This window comes from Zootoca vivipara, chromosome 15 (assembly GCF_963506605.1).
Source record: "Zootoca vivipara chromosome 15, rZooViv1.1, whole genome shotgun sequence".
NCBI lineage: Eukaryota > Metazoa > Chordata > Lepidosauria > Squamata > Lacertidae > Zootoca > Zootoca vivipara.
In genome coordinates this window covers 18,601,925-18,617,341 of record NC_083290.1, presented here as the reverse complement: position 1 = coordinate 18,617,341, position 15,417 = coordinate 18,601,925, and the positions used below count along the sequence as shown (strand labels likewise).

The following is a 15,417-nucleotide window of genomic DNA, read 5'->3' as shown; positions in this document are numbered from 1 at the left end:
CCTGGCAGAATCAACCTGGAGGTCTATGAATCTGGAAAAGTCATCTCAAAAGGTTGCGAAGAAGGATGCAGCAAGGAAGTTGGGAAGCTGACAGGCAGGGAGGGAAGTGGGAAGCAGCAAGACAGGTGAAGAATACCTGGAACAAGACTAGCAAGTCACACAAGCAGAATGACAACCTGGCTGATGTCAAGACCATTAATAACCAGCTTTGGAGAAGCCTGCTGGAGACAGAGTTAGGGCTTGTCTACACTGTCCCTTGTCCTATGCCTAGAAAGCATGGGGCAGAGCAGTTTTCTGCTTGACCCATGCTTTCTTGGCAAGGGTCCAAGCTGTTTTCCCCTCACCCTGCTCCTTTCCAAAGGAAAACCCACTCTTTAGCTCTAAATTGGAACAAATGGCAACCCACAGAAAACCCTATTGCCGTTTGCTCCAACTGAGTGCTAAAGAGTGGTTTTCCCCTGCGTAAAGCAATGAGACTAGAGGAATTCTGCCTGCCTTTGGAGAAGCTCAAAACCTGTACAACAGATCTGTCTTCAGTTGAGAAAACAGGGCCAACCAATCTCTCTCAAATCCGACTCCTAGAGAGTCCAGCCTAGCCTAGTGAAATGTCCCTTCCACCACCAGCCCAAGGGCCTTCTTTACCCAGGTGGCTGTTGTTTACCCCAGAGCAGCCAGGTTCTCTCACTCTGGGGCCTGCTGAACTGCTTTGTTCACCTCCCTGAAAGAGAAAAGAGCTGAGGGAAAGGGTGTAAATAGACACCAGATGGTGGAACAAGTGAACCTGACCTCATAATCTTCATCAAATAGCTGTTTGCTCAGTTTAGTTTACATCTTTGCTTTCCAGCTTTTTTATTTGTTTGTGGATTCAAGGCAGGGATAAGGAGCCAGAGCATTTGTATGCAGGGCTGCTGGATGGGTGGGGGACAGGGGATAAGAAGAGGAGAAAAAATTTAAAAGGATCTGTGCTGAGAAAAGGGGGCTCAGCCTATGTGACGAGGCATCAGTGCTGTGATTGCTATCCACTGTCAGCCTGGAAAGAGCAGGAAGAACATAACCAGCAACCACACCAGTGGCCTGTGGGGACACTTGCCCTTTCTCTACGGCTGTGCACACACCATACATTTAAAGCACATGACTTTCCCCAAATAATCCTGTCAGCCATAGTTTATCTCTTACATAGCTACAATTCCCAGCATCCCCAACAAATTAAGAGTCCCCCGGATTATTTGGGAGAAGACATGTGATTTAAATGTGATTTAAATGTACACAGCCTGAGTAAATGTTGTATTGTCTTCTGCTCCATACATTAAGGGCCTTGGGCCAGCTTCATGCAATATTGGGAGTGGGTTCTGGTTGCTTATGGTAAATCAAACTGAAATATACTCGGAGTCGAGAGTGAATTTCATGCTCTTTATTCAGCTCATAGTCATCAAGGAGGAGAAGAGAAGACGAATGGCTCTTTTCCCAAAACCATCTGCTTATATACATTATTTACACAATGGGCCTTGCGTGATTGGCTACTTCAGGGCTACACCTGTGGGCCAATTATATTGTGGATTGACTTCTGCCTGCAGCCTGATTGGCTGCTCCTACAGGCCAATCAGGTAGCAGATTCACTTCTGCCAGCCGCCTGATTGGCTGCTCCAGCAGGCCAATCAGGTTGCGGATTCACTTCCACCTGGAGTTGGATTGGGTAGCTCCCGCTGATTCTGAATCCTATTGTTCTAGGATTCAGCTCAGTACATAACACAAACCATGCAAGCTGCTAAATTGGCTCTTCGTGTGTCGCAAGAGCCATACAATCCAGGTCCATTTTAACGATGCAAAGTTTCATAGGCATGGTCAGCACTGCACAAGCAGCACATCCCATGGAAAGGCCCCACATGGTCTGGGTTCCTCCAGGTGGTATCCACATTCAGGCTGCCATAACCTCTGAAAAAGGCCTGACATGGTAGGACTTTTTCAGACCAGGAGCCTCCAGATCAGACACTGGCTTTCCTCCTGTTTCACCAGGGCAGCTGGTTAGTGAAAGGAACAACAGGCATTCGGGCCACAGACCATAATCCTCTCGGCCCGGCAAACCAGGGCTAATCTGTTGCCATGTGTTGATATCAAGTTCTCAGACTTCCTGCCTTCCCTTCATCTAGGCATGACGTCACTGAGGGAGGCTGTCAGGGCCTTCCTCTGAACACCTTCAGCTTCCCTGCTTGCCACCTGACCAAAAGACCCAGCTGCACTTAAAAGCCATTTATCTGCAGTCCATATCAGGGCTGGCTAACCTTTGGCTCTCCAGCTCCTATCACCTCTGACTGTTGGCTGTGCTGATGGGGGTTGGAGTCCAACAACAGCTGGATGGCCACAGGTTCCCCATCCCTGGCCTACACAATCATAATCCACTGACTGGTAGCAGATACCATTCATTCGAAAGCAAGGCTGGCTATTTAAGAACTGGGCCCAATGTTCTAATCTCTTCTGTTTTGGTGTTAACTTCCTTGGTTTCAGTTGGGAGAGAAGGTGCACGGAGTAGGGAGTAGAACTCCGTCTGCACAGTTGCTTCTAAGTATTATTGGTGTGCCTTAATTGAACAATTATGGTGAAGTCACAAAGGCAAGAAGGGAAGCACGTCTGGGAATAGAGGGGCCATTTGCTGTTTCTCAATAGCCGCGCCGTTGTGTAACGCTTGCATTTTTCTGTCATGAAGACGGTTCCGTGAGCCAGTGCCAAAAGAAGCCGGAATTCTGATAAGATGTTAACATCTGACTTAAACATAGCTGGAGCGTCTGATATATGAGGTCATCTCCCCACTGTCTCGTTTACCCGAGCAGGAGGTGCTGCAGGGCGAAGGCTCAAGAGCATACGCAAATGGTCTGTGTAGGAAGACATCCCATTCACAAATGTGTCATTGGTCTGTATCGCCTACATCTCACAAAGGCAAGGCTTGCCATAGTACTCATTGGAGTCAGCCTTGCTGGGCCTCTTTGAAAAGGTTGCAGAACAAAAGATCTGACCAAAGGTCCATCTGATCCATTGGCCAACCAGCATAAGAAGCTGCCTTATAGATGGTCCCTCTAGATAAGTATTGTCACTCTATACAAAGATGCGCTCTCCCACGCCTACATTCCCAGCGTGTTTGCACTCCTGTCTCAGTGACATCTATACTGGCTTGGTCGTGTCCTCAGAATGGAATATGGCAGGATCCCCAATGCCCTTAGGAGAGCTGGCTTCAGGCACCAGGCTCATTGGCAGACCAATTCTGTGTTACAAAGATGTCTGCAAACATAGCATGAAGGTTGTCAACATCAACCCCGCCATGTGGGAATCCTTGCACACGACTGCAATGCCTGGTTGTGCATCCATAGCAGTGACCAGAGGCACATACCTCCATTATCTCCCGAGACAAATGGATGCCAACCAACACCATAGGCAGCCAACATGGTGCATAGCTGTCAAGTTCTCCCTTTTTTTAAAGGGAAATTCCCTTGTGCTGAATAGGCTTCCTCGCGAGAAAAGGGAAAACTTGACAGCTATGACATGGTGTCCTCCAGATGTGTTTGACTACAATGCCCATCAGCCCCAGACAACATGGCCAGTGGGCAGGAATGATGGGAATTGTAGACTGTGGTGTCTTCAGAACACGTGGGCAATTCCTGGTCTCTACTGCCTGACTGCAAGTCTCCAGAGTTTCAGGCAGGGTTCTCTCCCAACCCTACCTTGAGATGCTAAGGACTGAACTAGGGAGCTTCTGCATGCTAAGCTGATGCTCTGCCCCTGGGTCATGGCCCTTCCTTACAGATGCAGATGCCTCTGGAAAACTCACAAGCAGGGTATGAAGGCAATAGCCCTCTTCTGCTGTGCTGTGATTATTCTTTGGCAAGTGAGGCTTGTATTTGTCACTGTTTAAGTTTGGCACCCAAGGCAATCCTGCTGAGATTGCTTCCACTCGGGAGCTCTTGAGTGGAGCCTGTCCCTGCTGAATGTGGGGCTTTAAGTCCACCAATCAAGCCCCATTTTTGGCAGAGATCAGCTACGCTCCAGAGTTCTTAACTGGAAACTCTGGAGCAACCCCATAGTCACCTTTAACTGGACTTAACCGTTCATGGGTCCTTTATCTTTACCTTATGAAGTTTCAACAGGTTATCTTAGGCTAGACAATGCATCCAGCTGAGTCATTAAAGAAGAGAGCATCTCACGGGGGGGGGGGGGGTTCCGCCATACAAAGGCTTCTGGAAAGTGAATAGTCCTCTTTACTGAAGGCAAATTGATCATGTAAGACAAACATTTGCTGTAGGTGCCTCTGCAAAGCAAACAATCCTATCCGGATTGTTTTGGGAGGGGTGGGAAGGAAGTCACAAAAAGAAGGGTGGCTTAAATTATTTGCACCAGGATTAAGCTGTCTGTTACATGTCTCTGGACATTTTTATTTTTTGACAGCTCAGTATGCATGTTCTTTGAAACTTTAAATTGCCTTTCAGTTAGAATGGAGGCAAAAATGGCTTGGAATCAATATTTTAAATACAATCTTTGTGGTAACTCCTTCACACACACACCCTATTCATTGTGTAAAGCACAATTCGTACTCCAGATATGGCTGACTCCAACTACTGGTACCATCAGCAGCTGTCATGACTGTCCATGGTCAGGGATGATGGGAGTTGCAGTCCAGCAACACCTGGAGGGCCACATGCTTCCCATCCCTGCTCTAAAGAATATTTAAGAGCAACCGAAAACACAACTTGCCCCTCTCTTTTTGTAATGCATTTTGGATGCTTCTGTATCAGCTCACGGCTTCCAAACCAAACCCTCAAAATAGATCCCTATGTAGAACGCGGAGTATCACCCCCTGAATGAAGAATGAAATCTCATCCCCAGCCTTGACCCCCTTGGCTGCTTCTGTGTTTCAGAATCACATCCTCACCTTGATGTCTGTGGCTGCTCAGATCTACAAGCACCCCAGCCTGAAGAACTCCATCAATTTGGTGGTGGTGAAGGTGGTGGTGGTGGAAGATGAGAAGGTCGGGCCAGAAGTGTCTGACAACGGAGGGCTCATGCTACGGAACTTCTGCGAGTGGCAGCAGCAGTTCAACCCTGCAAGTGACCGTCTCCCGGAGCACTATGACACGGCAGTCTTGTTAACGAGACAGGTGTGTAGACAGAATTGCTCAGAGGCCAACGCCGTCTAATCTCCCTGCAAACAAACCAGGGTGAAGGTTTAATAAAGCGGTCATGTGGAAGCACCCTTTGTTACATTGCCATTTTTCCTCTTTGCAATAGGCAACCGGAAAAATGACTGTTAGAAGTCTGAACTGTATGCAGAGCGGGAAAGAGCATGTGCATTCATATCAAAATGTTTGAGATAAGAGTACACCTACAGTAAATATCTGTTAGGAATGACACCCTCCCCACCCCAAAGACATAAGGAAGGCACCCCTAAACTCGGCCCTCCAGCTGTTTTGGGACTACAACTCCCATCATCCCTAGCTAACGGGACCAGTGGTCAGGGATGATGGGAATTGTAGTCCCAAAACAGCTGGAGGGCCGAGTTTGGGGATGCGTGACATAAGGGTTTGTTTAGAAGGCTGGACTAACAGGAAGATTGAAAACAATACTGTTTGATAAAATAATATAGCAAAGCCAGCAACTGAAACATATAACAAATCACCAAGAGAGGAAGGTAGAGAGTGGTAGACTCTCCTTCACTGGAGGCTATCTGCTACGAACTCTTGAGCTGTGATTCCTGCATTCCAGGCAGTTGGACTCGGTGACCCTTGGGGGTACCATCAATATCTAAAATTCTACAGTTCTATTTAAAAACCCTCACAGTGGCTTAAAATAATTAACAAATTCTAAGATCAAAAAGCCCTTGGAGAATGACGAGGTCTTCCCCTGGCACTAAAAAGATAACAGAATAGATATTAGGTGGGGCTCCTCACTATTTGCTTTTTAAAAAAACAGGATTTGTATACCACTTAATTGGTGTGGGTTTTTTAATAAAACTCTCAGTGGTTTACATAAAATATACATTAAAATTATTGGTAAAAACCAGAAGTTAAAAAACAAGTTGACCTAAGAAAAACCTCAGGGCTATAAATTTTTTAAAAATCCCAAGCTGGGATTCAATGCAACTTACAATTTTAAAGACAATTTTAAAACACAATGTAATAAAAACAAAGTAGTTTAAAACAGTAGTTATAATACAATAAAACACATTTAGAACCAGCATTAAAATACTGATTGCCTTGATGTCAAGGGGAAGGGAGTTCCAGAAGGTATGTGCTGCCCCACTGAAACATCAGTTCCTTTCAAGTGTGGAACGATCTGTTCATTTACATTGTTGTGTGAGTGGTCCATTGGGGGTGATGGTGGCTCCGTTTCCTTTGCGTACTAGTTTCTGTTTCATTTTCTCCCTCACAGGATTTCTGTGGACACCAGGGCTGCAGGACCCTCGGAGTGGCTGAGACAGGCACCATGTGCAACCCAAACAAGAGCTGTTCTGTGATCGAAGATGAGGGTCTCCAGGCAGCCTACACCTTGGCCCATGAACTAGGTAGTTACCATGCCCATATTGATGTGCACAGCAGGCGGGAGGAAGCCCATCATAGTGCCATTCTTTAATAATAATAAAAACACCACCCTTTTCTAGCCCTCATAGTTGGAAATACAAGCTTGCATATATTTAAACTAGGACTGCTGAAATTTAGGAAGCCAATGGAATCTCAGAAGCTATCTTTTACGGAGTCTAAACACTGGTCATCTGCTTCAATATTGTCTGCACTGACTGGCAGTGGCTGCCACAAAACTTTCCCAGTCCTGTGATGAGAATTGAACCTGAAACTCTCTGCCTGCATGGCATGTTCTCAATCACTGAGCTACAGTCGTTTCCCAAGTAGTTGCTGAACAAGTTTTTCATTGCCATGTGCACTGTTGTATAATTAGCTAGCAAAAGCAGAATAAACTATGCAGTGTGCTAATGTTGCAGAAGAGTGCTGCAAAAATTGAAAATCTGCAGGTTTTCTTATTGCATAATGGGGATCATGGCGCTGAAAATCGAAGCTTTGTTTTAGGGAAACTTTTTTATTTTCAGTGGCTTTTTGTGTACAGGGTGAGCGCAGCTTTCAGATGGCAGACTTGGAAAGAAGTTTACTAGGGTATTACAGCACTTTGGGGATGGGAGAGATGTTGCGAAGGACTTTAGGGCAATGAAGCCATCTCCAAAGACAATTATCAGTTCAGAAAGGCAGGAATAGCTCACTCACCTCCTGTTTCTACGGTCTTTCATTCCAGGGCATGTACTCAGCATGCCTCATGACGATTCCAAGGCCTGTGAGAAGAACTTTGGGACCTTAGGGAAGCATCACATGATGGCCCCTCTGTTCATCCACTTAAACAAGACTCTGCCATGGTCCCCTTGCAGTGCCATGCACATCACAGAATTTCTGGATGGAGGGCACGGTAGGTATCAAACTTGCTATCCTTTTCAGATGTCTGCTGAGACAGTCCCATTGATGCCCATCCATCTTTTGAGAATGGCTATTAGAAACTCCTTGGTAATGTCAAGATTACATCTCAGGGTACACCCTCCCCTGACAATATTGTGGTTTCTCCATCTTCAGTTGCACAAGGCATTTAGTCAATGCCAAACTCAAGATAGGCCATGTGTCAGAATCGGAACACTCATGCAACTTTTCATGTGCTACAGTTTTATGATTTTAGGATAGGTAAAGCAAAGTACTTCTTCATGCAGCGCATAAACCAGGCATCCCCAAACTGCAGCCCTCCAGATGTTTTGGCCTACAACTCCCATGATCCCTAGCTAACAGGATCAGTGGCCGGGGAAGATGGGAATTGTAGTCCAAAACATCTGGAGGGCTGAAGTTTGGGGGTGCCTGGCATAAACTGTGAAGGTTGCTCCCACAGGAGGTAGTGATGGCCTCCAGCTTGGATTTAGAAGAGGATTGGGCAAATTTATGGAGGAGAGTGGGTAGCTATTAGCCATTATGGTTGGAGGCATCAATGCTTCTGAACACCAGTTACTGGAAACCACAGGAGGGGAAAGTGCCCTTGTGAGCTCAAGTCCTGCTTGTGAGTTTCCCACAGGCATCTATCTATCTGCTTGGCCACTGTGAGAACAGAATGCTGGACTCATTGGGCCATTGGCCTGGTCCAGCAGGTTGTTCTTATGCAAGGAAATCCTTAGCTTCTCTAGATTTGGTGATATTTCCAATTGGAATACAGACTTCTTTTGTTATGTATGCAATTTGACTTTGGCTGTGCAGTAGCTGGGAAGCTGATTCAGTACACATTTAAAGGCATGCCTACCAGGTGGCGCTGTGGTTAAACCACTGAGCCTAGGGCTTGCTGATCAGAAGGTCGGCGGTTTGAATCCCTGTGACGGGGTGAGCTCCATTGCTTGATCCCAGCTCCTGCCAACATAGCAGTTTGAAAGCACGTCAAAATGCAAGTAGATAAATAGGAACCGCTACAGCGGGAAGGTAAACGGCGTTTCCATGTGCTGCTCTGGTTTGCCAGAAGCAGCTTTGTCATGCTGGCCACATGACCTGGAAGCTATACGCCGGCTCCCTCGGCCAATAATGCGAGATGAGCGAGCAAGCCCAGAGTCGGTCACGACTGGACCTAATGGTCAGGGGTCCCTTTACCTTTACCTTTACCTGATTCACACTTTCCTAAACAATATGCAAGCTAAAATACAACCATCCTTTGAAATCCTTATTATTCATTATTGAAATGAATAAAAAAGAGTAGCCTTTGGTGTGACCTTCTTTACCTCTCTCCCTCACCAGGTGACTGCCTGCTTGACAAACCTGCCGAACCCATTGCCCTCCCCACAGAACTTCCAGGCCAAGTCCCACTATACAACCTTGATCATCAGTGCCAACAGATCTTTGGCAAGGAGTTTCGACACTGCCCAAACACCACGCAGGAGGACATCTGTTCCCAGCTGTGGTGTAAGCTGGAGGCAGGGGAGCGCCTGTGCCACACCAGGAATGGTAGCTTGCCCTGGGCAGATGGGACACCCTGTGGGGCAGAGAAGATGTGTTTGGATGGACACTGTGTGGCCCAAGACACAGTGATGCCCAAGGTAATCATCTAGTGAGAAGCAGGCAGCCCATCTCTTACTAAAGGCCAAATAACACTTGAATAACACAGTTTCTATGATCTCTCCTCCAAACAGGAAGGGGTGTGTACCCCTTTCTCTTCCTGCCATTTCAAAATTATAAACACAGGGACACCTTCCCACTCACATGGAAAAATATACAGGGATCATGTATCTTCCCTTCACGCCTGATATCATCATCATCATCATCATCATCATCATATTTAACTAAAGCATGCAAAAATTTCTACTTGCTATACAAATCCAGTAGACATGATACAAAAGGAAAGAGGACCAGGGAGGGAAAAGGGAAAGCCAGCATTGGAGCAACTTCCCCATTGCTGGCCAATGGATGGGGGGCAAGCTGGTCTTCTCTCTACCATGATGACGGGGGCTGGGGTAGCCTCCCAGTGGCAAATCAGCTGGAATCAGGGCCTTAACTCAGGGATTTGTATTTTGCAGCCGGCAGTGGATGGAAACTGGGGGCCCTGGAGCCCTTGGAGGCCTTGTTCCAGGACATGTGGTGGAGGAGTGCATTTCTCCGAAAGAGGGTGTGACAACCCAACACCTAAGAACGGAGGCAAATACTGCGAAGGCCAAAGAGTCAAGTATGAATCATGCCACACTGAGGAATGCCCACCGAATGGTAATCAGCTGTTTCCCGGCAAACCTTAATTCCCACTGACTCCAGAAGGAAGAAGCAGAGCTGACCCCACCCCAACCAAAGGGAAATAGCTTGTGACAAGAATGCAACCATTGTAAGGATGGGCAGGAAGCCGTTAAGATATCAGCTAATATATTGTAAGGGTTAACTACACTGCAGACATTTGTCAGTTTTATATTGCTTTATCTGTCATGAATCCTGGGATTTTTAGTCTAGTCAGGATGCAGAGAATGACCTGTTAGAGATCATTAATATTGCCTCTCCAGAAAACTACAATATCTGGGGTCCCTGGAATGACAGAATGACTATTAACTTAGTTTAAGGCCAAATTCACACTATACAATTAAAGCACTTTGGTATCACTTTAAACAATCATGGATTCTCCCAAATAATTCTGGGAGCTGTAGTCTGCTATTGACTGCTAAGAGTTGCTAGGAGATCCCTATTGCCCTCCCAGAACTACAGTTCTCAAAAGTTCCCTGGGAGGAAGGATTGCTTTTTAAGCCACTCTGAGGATTGTAGCTCTGGGGGGAGAATAGGAGTCTCCAAATAACACTCAACACTCTTAACAACCTGAGCTCCCAGAATGCTTTGGGGGAAGCTGTGACTGTCCAACACAGAGCTTTCCAAACTGTGTGTAGCAATGCATTCGTGTGTTGGCTGCAGTGTGAAGGTGTGTTGGGCAAGCGCTCCCTGTCCTCCTCCCAGGGCTGGAAAGGGGTTAGTTTAACCTCCAGTTTGCTAGTAAAACTGAATTACTGTGTCGTGAAATGATGCATGTCTAAAAAGTGTGTCACCAACATGAAAAGTTTGGAAAGCTCTGGTCTAATGTGATAGCATAGCGCTTCCAATGTATGGTCTGAATGCGACCAATGGCTGCAGTCTAGCTATGCCCTTTAACATGAACAAGATCAGGACTTGCTACAGAAGCATGTCACAGAGAACCCTAGATGGCTTTAAAAGAGGATTAGGCAAATTCATGGAGGAGAAGGCTATCAATGGCTTCTAGCCAGGATGGCTATGGCTGTTTTTCTGGGCTTCCATGTCTTCATGTGCAATCAGGTGCCTTTCCTTTCCTTTGCAGGCAAGAGTTTTCGAGAGCAACAGTGTGAAAAGTATGACAGTTACAACTATACAGACACAAATGGGAATCTGCTGGAGTGGGTCCCCATGTACACAGGCGTGTCACCTCGAGACCGCTGCAAGCTGTTCTGCCGCGCTAAAGGGGGAACCCGTCAATTCAAAGTGTTTGAGTCCAAAGTAAGACTTGCTCTTGCTCTGAGAGTAACCTCAAAATCCCTTTACAGCACACTTGAGCTTCTTTTTCCAATTAAACAAAAAAGCAAAAAAAAATGAACTATGTGCAAACTGTATGTACATTTTAGCAGATTGGGGTTATCCTAAATCAGGCATCCCCAAACTCAGCGCTCCAGATATTTCGGGGCTACAACTCCCATCATCCCTAGCTAACAGGACCAGTGGTCAGGGATGATGGGAGTTGCAGTCCCAAAACATCTGGAGGGCCGTGTTTGGGGCTGCCTGTCCTAAATCATGGTATCACAGAGAAGGGCAATGGAACCTCACTTTGCTCTCACTTTGTTTTTGTTTCAGGTGGCTGATGGGACCCTCTGTGCACCCGACACCCTCTCTGTTTGTGTGAGTGGGCAGTGCATCAAGGCTGGCTGTGACCACATCATTGGTTCGCCCAAGAAGCTAGACAAGTGTGGGATTTGCGGTGGCAACGGCTCAACTTGCAAGAAAATATCTGGCTCACTCAACAAATCTAAGTATGAGGCAGACCAGGGCAGCTTGAGCCAATCCTAGTATTGCAAAGGAGGGAGATGGTTGGGTAAGGGCAGGGTAGACCAGAGGAAGACTGCATAGGAGGCGAGGGCTGACCTGATTTGTTGTTTATTATGGTTCTGGAGCTGGATATAGAGATGGTGATGCAGAAGCACAAAAATCATAGATCAAAGGGGGGAACTCGTAGCTCAGTAGCAGAGCACCTGCTTTGCATGTAGAAGAAGGCCCTAGTTTCAGTTCCTGGCATCTTCAGGCACAGCTAGGAATGTCCCCTGTCTGTATCCCTGGAGAGGCACTGCCCATCAGTGCAAACAGTAGTAAGATAGATCGACTGATGTATAAGGCAGTTTCCCTGCTGAGGACAGGGGAGGGTCCCTTTGCAGAAGGGGCCATGGTCCTTTATGGAATATCAATTTTGTAGCTGAAGAAAATTGTTGTGCTCTTTCTGGAGTTTATAGGAATAGTGTTATTGTTTTTGAGAGTTTCTGTTTTATTACGGTTTTATTTTGTATGCTATTTTGATGGCTTTCTGCTGTGAAGTAGGTTGTTAATAATAATAATAACAACAACAACAATAGCTCAGTGACAGAGCATCTGCTTTGCATGCGGAAGATTCCAGGTTCACTTCCCAGCATCTCCAGGTAGGGCTGGGAGAGAACCCTACCTAAACCCAGGATAGCTGCTGCCAGTCAGTGTATGTTCCTACAAGTGGGGCATGGGCTGTGTAACTGAGCTGAGGAATCCAGAAACAGCTCTGATGTGCAAGCAAGAACAAGGATCTGCCAGCTACCATTGTTAAGGATATGTCAGCCTAGTTCTCCAACAACCGTCAAGTGAGAAACAGACCTTGAACTTCAGGCAGACAGCAATATTCTTACAGTACTCCATCCAGGCATTTGAGACAGGAATATACAGGTGAAACTCGGAAAATTAGAATATTGTCGAAGAGTGCATTTATTTCAGTAATGCAACTTATTATTTTTTATTTTAATGTTTACAAATGCTTTCTTTTGGAAATTTCACAGTAATAAAACAAATAGTTACAATAATACAAAAACAAACAAAAACAAGCATCACTATTACATTTCATTAATTACATTCCATTCATAATTGACCTGCCTAACGACAAATAATTACAATTACAACAAATAAAGGCTTGCCATATCTTGCTTTGCATGTCATGCATCTATCTCATATATTGCTTTCGCCTTTTAAGTTGCATTACTGAAATAAATGCACTTTTCGACGATATTCTAATTTTCCGAGCTTCACCTGTATAAAAGAATTGTAAAAAACAAAACAAAACATTGTATTTATGATCAAAACACATCTGTCCAATTCCCTCTTTTCTTGGGAAATGAAGTGTCTCTCTAGCTTCTGCTACATTTCTAGGATGCTGTACCTGATGCAGCAACAGCCCTAACTGCTTTTGAATTATCACCCCTTCCTCCCCCAACTCCAAGAATCCTGGGACTTGCAGGTTTGGTGAGGGTACTGGGCATTCCCTTAGTGGTCCTTTGTCCCCTGACATAACCACAGTTCCTAGGGGTAGCTTGGAAGAGATGACAACTTAAGCCAGTTTCATTCTGTGGTAGATATAATACATATTAGTGATTCATTTTATTATTTATTTCATGCCACTTAATTTTTAAAAGCATTTGCATGAAGCAGTATGAAATAATGATTTAAAATTTGAAATAAAAACAGGTTTTTAGAAACCATTGACGTAACAAAATTATCTAACTATGGATGGATGGATGAATAAATGAAACTTTTATTGTTTAAAGCCAGAGGCCACCACAATATTAATACAACAAACAAACAAGTCTCTTTGGTCTCCACAGATTTGGATATAACGACATTGTCACAATCCCCGCGGGAGCAACCAATATTGACATCAAGCAACATGGTCGCCGAGGGGTGTGGCCCGACCAGAACTATTTAGCCCTGAAAACCCTGGATGGCAAATACCTCTTGAATGGAAACCTTGCCATTTCAGCTATGGAAGAAGACATTTTCATCAAGGGGACTGTCCTGAGATACAGTGGCTCTCTTACCACCCTGGAACGCATCCAAAGTTACCAGAAGCTCCCAGAGCCACTTACTGTCCAGGTGTTGACCGTTTCTGCTGAGCTGTTCCCCCCAAGGGTGAGATACACCTTCTTTATCCCCAAGGACGTCCACTTCAGCAAACAGAAGAGCAAGGAGAAGAACTTGGCCAACGTAATCAAGCCCATGCTGACGTCACAGTGGGTCCTGGGAGACTGGTCCGAGTGCTCGAAATCATGCGGCTCTGGCTGGCAGAGACGAGCAGTGGAGTGCCTGGACGTGGAAGGTCAGGCCTCCTCAGCCTGCAACAAATCCCTCAAGCCTGAGGACATCAAGCCCTGCAGTGACTTCCCGTGCCCCATCTGGCAGATGGGGCCTTGGTCCCCCTGTTCTCAAACGTGTGGAGAGGGAATGCGGACACGAAGCTCCTTGTGCGTTGACTACACAGGGAAACCTATCGCCTCGGAGAAATGTGGTTCACCGCGGCCGCCAGCAGCTACCACCGCCTGCATGCTTCAAGAGTGCTGAGGGCAAAGGGATGGCCGACACATGATCAGAGGCATGTGTAACATAGGCTCATAACCTGACCCGAACCAGGCTTGGCATGGCCAAGCAAGGATGTAGGTTTAAAGGCAAATGTGCACTAATTGACCTGAACAGGCCCTGCTGGGTAGACCTGTTTGAAAGAATAGCAGGCATTGAATACCAACCACTTTCTTTTTTTCTCTCTCTCTCTTGCATTGTCTTCCTCCAATTTGGCATCTACCTCAGGGGCGCGGGCGTGGAATAGTATGGGATTTTGGATGAATAATGGTAATTATTTTTTGGGGAAAAAATCTTTTTTTTCCCAGGCCACTATTTTACACCTAGGAGAATTTATAAACAGCTGTTCCCAAACTGGACCTGAATTTTGCTCACACTTCCCCCAAGCTTTTTTGTGGGTCTTATCACAGAGATGGCATCTAAGAACCTGCCACTCTTCAAATCCAGGGATACCCTCAATCAGTTTTTCAGTAGTAGCTATGCAGCTCCCATAATCAGTATAGCAACTATCTACTGTGGGCCCCTAACCCAGCCCCCGTGTTGAATACCTGTATATAGCTGAGCAGACCACTTAATCCCACGCTGGCCATGATACTCGTAGCTCCTAATCAGAAGGATTCTGCTGGAGTAACTGACTTTCCGACCGTTGTCTCAGCTGCAAAACAAGGTACACAATTCAAACCTGTTCTGGATTAGTCGAAGGCATGTTATATACAGTGTTTCTTATATGGTGATGTTTTTCTTGCAGTGATTTGTTGGCCATGGTCTACAGTAGACTGGTTCTCCATTAGATCAAAATTGTCCAGCTGACTGATCTGATACCTGCACTCTCGTGTCATTGGGAACAGCAGCATGAGGGACATAGAAACCCTGGGAAGAGTTGTAGCTCAGTGGTAGAACATCTCCTTTGCATGCAAGAGGCCCCAGGTTCAATCAAAGGCAAGCTTGTCTGAAACCCTGGAGGGCCATTGCTGCCAGTCAGTGTGGATAAGACTCAGCTAGATGGCTCAAGGATCTAGCTCAGTATAAGGCGGCTTCTTTCGCCTCTCTTTTCACCTGCTCTCTGACCAGAGCATCTTGTCGCGGTTTATAGCAGCATGATCAGAACGACACTGACATGCAGCATTCAATCCCCACCCCTGGCTTTTAGGGATTGAAAATGGCAGGTGTGGCTTATCCTCCTTTTCGTTGCCATGCAACAACATCTGCCAATTGGGAAGCTTTGTTAAGCTTAATAATAATGCTG

At 46.0% G+C, this 15,417-nt stretch overlaps 1 protein-coding gene across 1 annotated transcript in view; it reads left to right on the top strand.

Annotated features, from left to right (window-relative positions):
- Positions 1 to 14,455, top strand: part of ADAMTS8 (ADAM metallopeptidase with thrombospondin type 1 motif 8) — a 28,978-nt gene extending 14,523 nt beyond the window's left edge. Inside the window, exons 2-9 of the mRNA XM_035139593.2 lie at positions 4,902 to 5,141; positions 6,412 to 6,544; positions 7,282 to 7,449; positions 8,799 to 9,097; positions 9,575 to 9,758; positions 10,861 to 11,036; positions 11,388 to 11,563; positions 13,424 to 14,455. Of these exons, the coding sequence (XP_034995484.1) occupies positions 4,902 to 5,141; positions 6,412 to 6,544; positions 7,282 to 7,449; positions 8,799 to 9,097; positions 9,575 to 9,758; positions 10,861 to 11,036; positions 11,388 to 11,563; positions 13,424 to 14,156 (2,109 nt within the window). The 3' untranslated portion in view covers positions 14,157 to 14,455. The remainder of the gene's footprint in view (positions 1 to 4,901; positions 5,142 to 6,411; positions 6,545 to 7,281; positions 7,450 to 8,798; positions 9,098 to 9,574; positions 9,759 to 10,860; positions 11,037 to 11,387; positions 11,564 to 13,423) is intronic.
- The last annotated feature ends 962 nt before the right edge of the window (positions 14,456 to 15,417 follow it).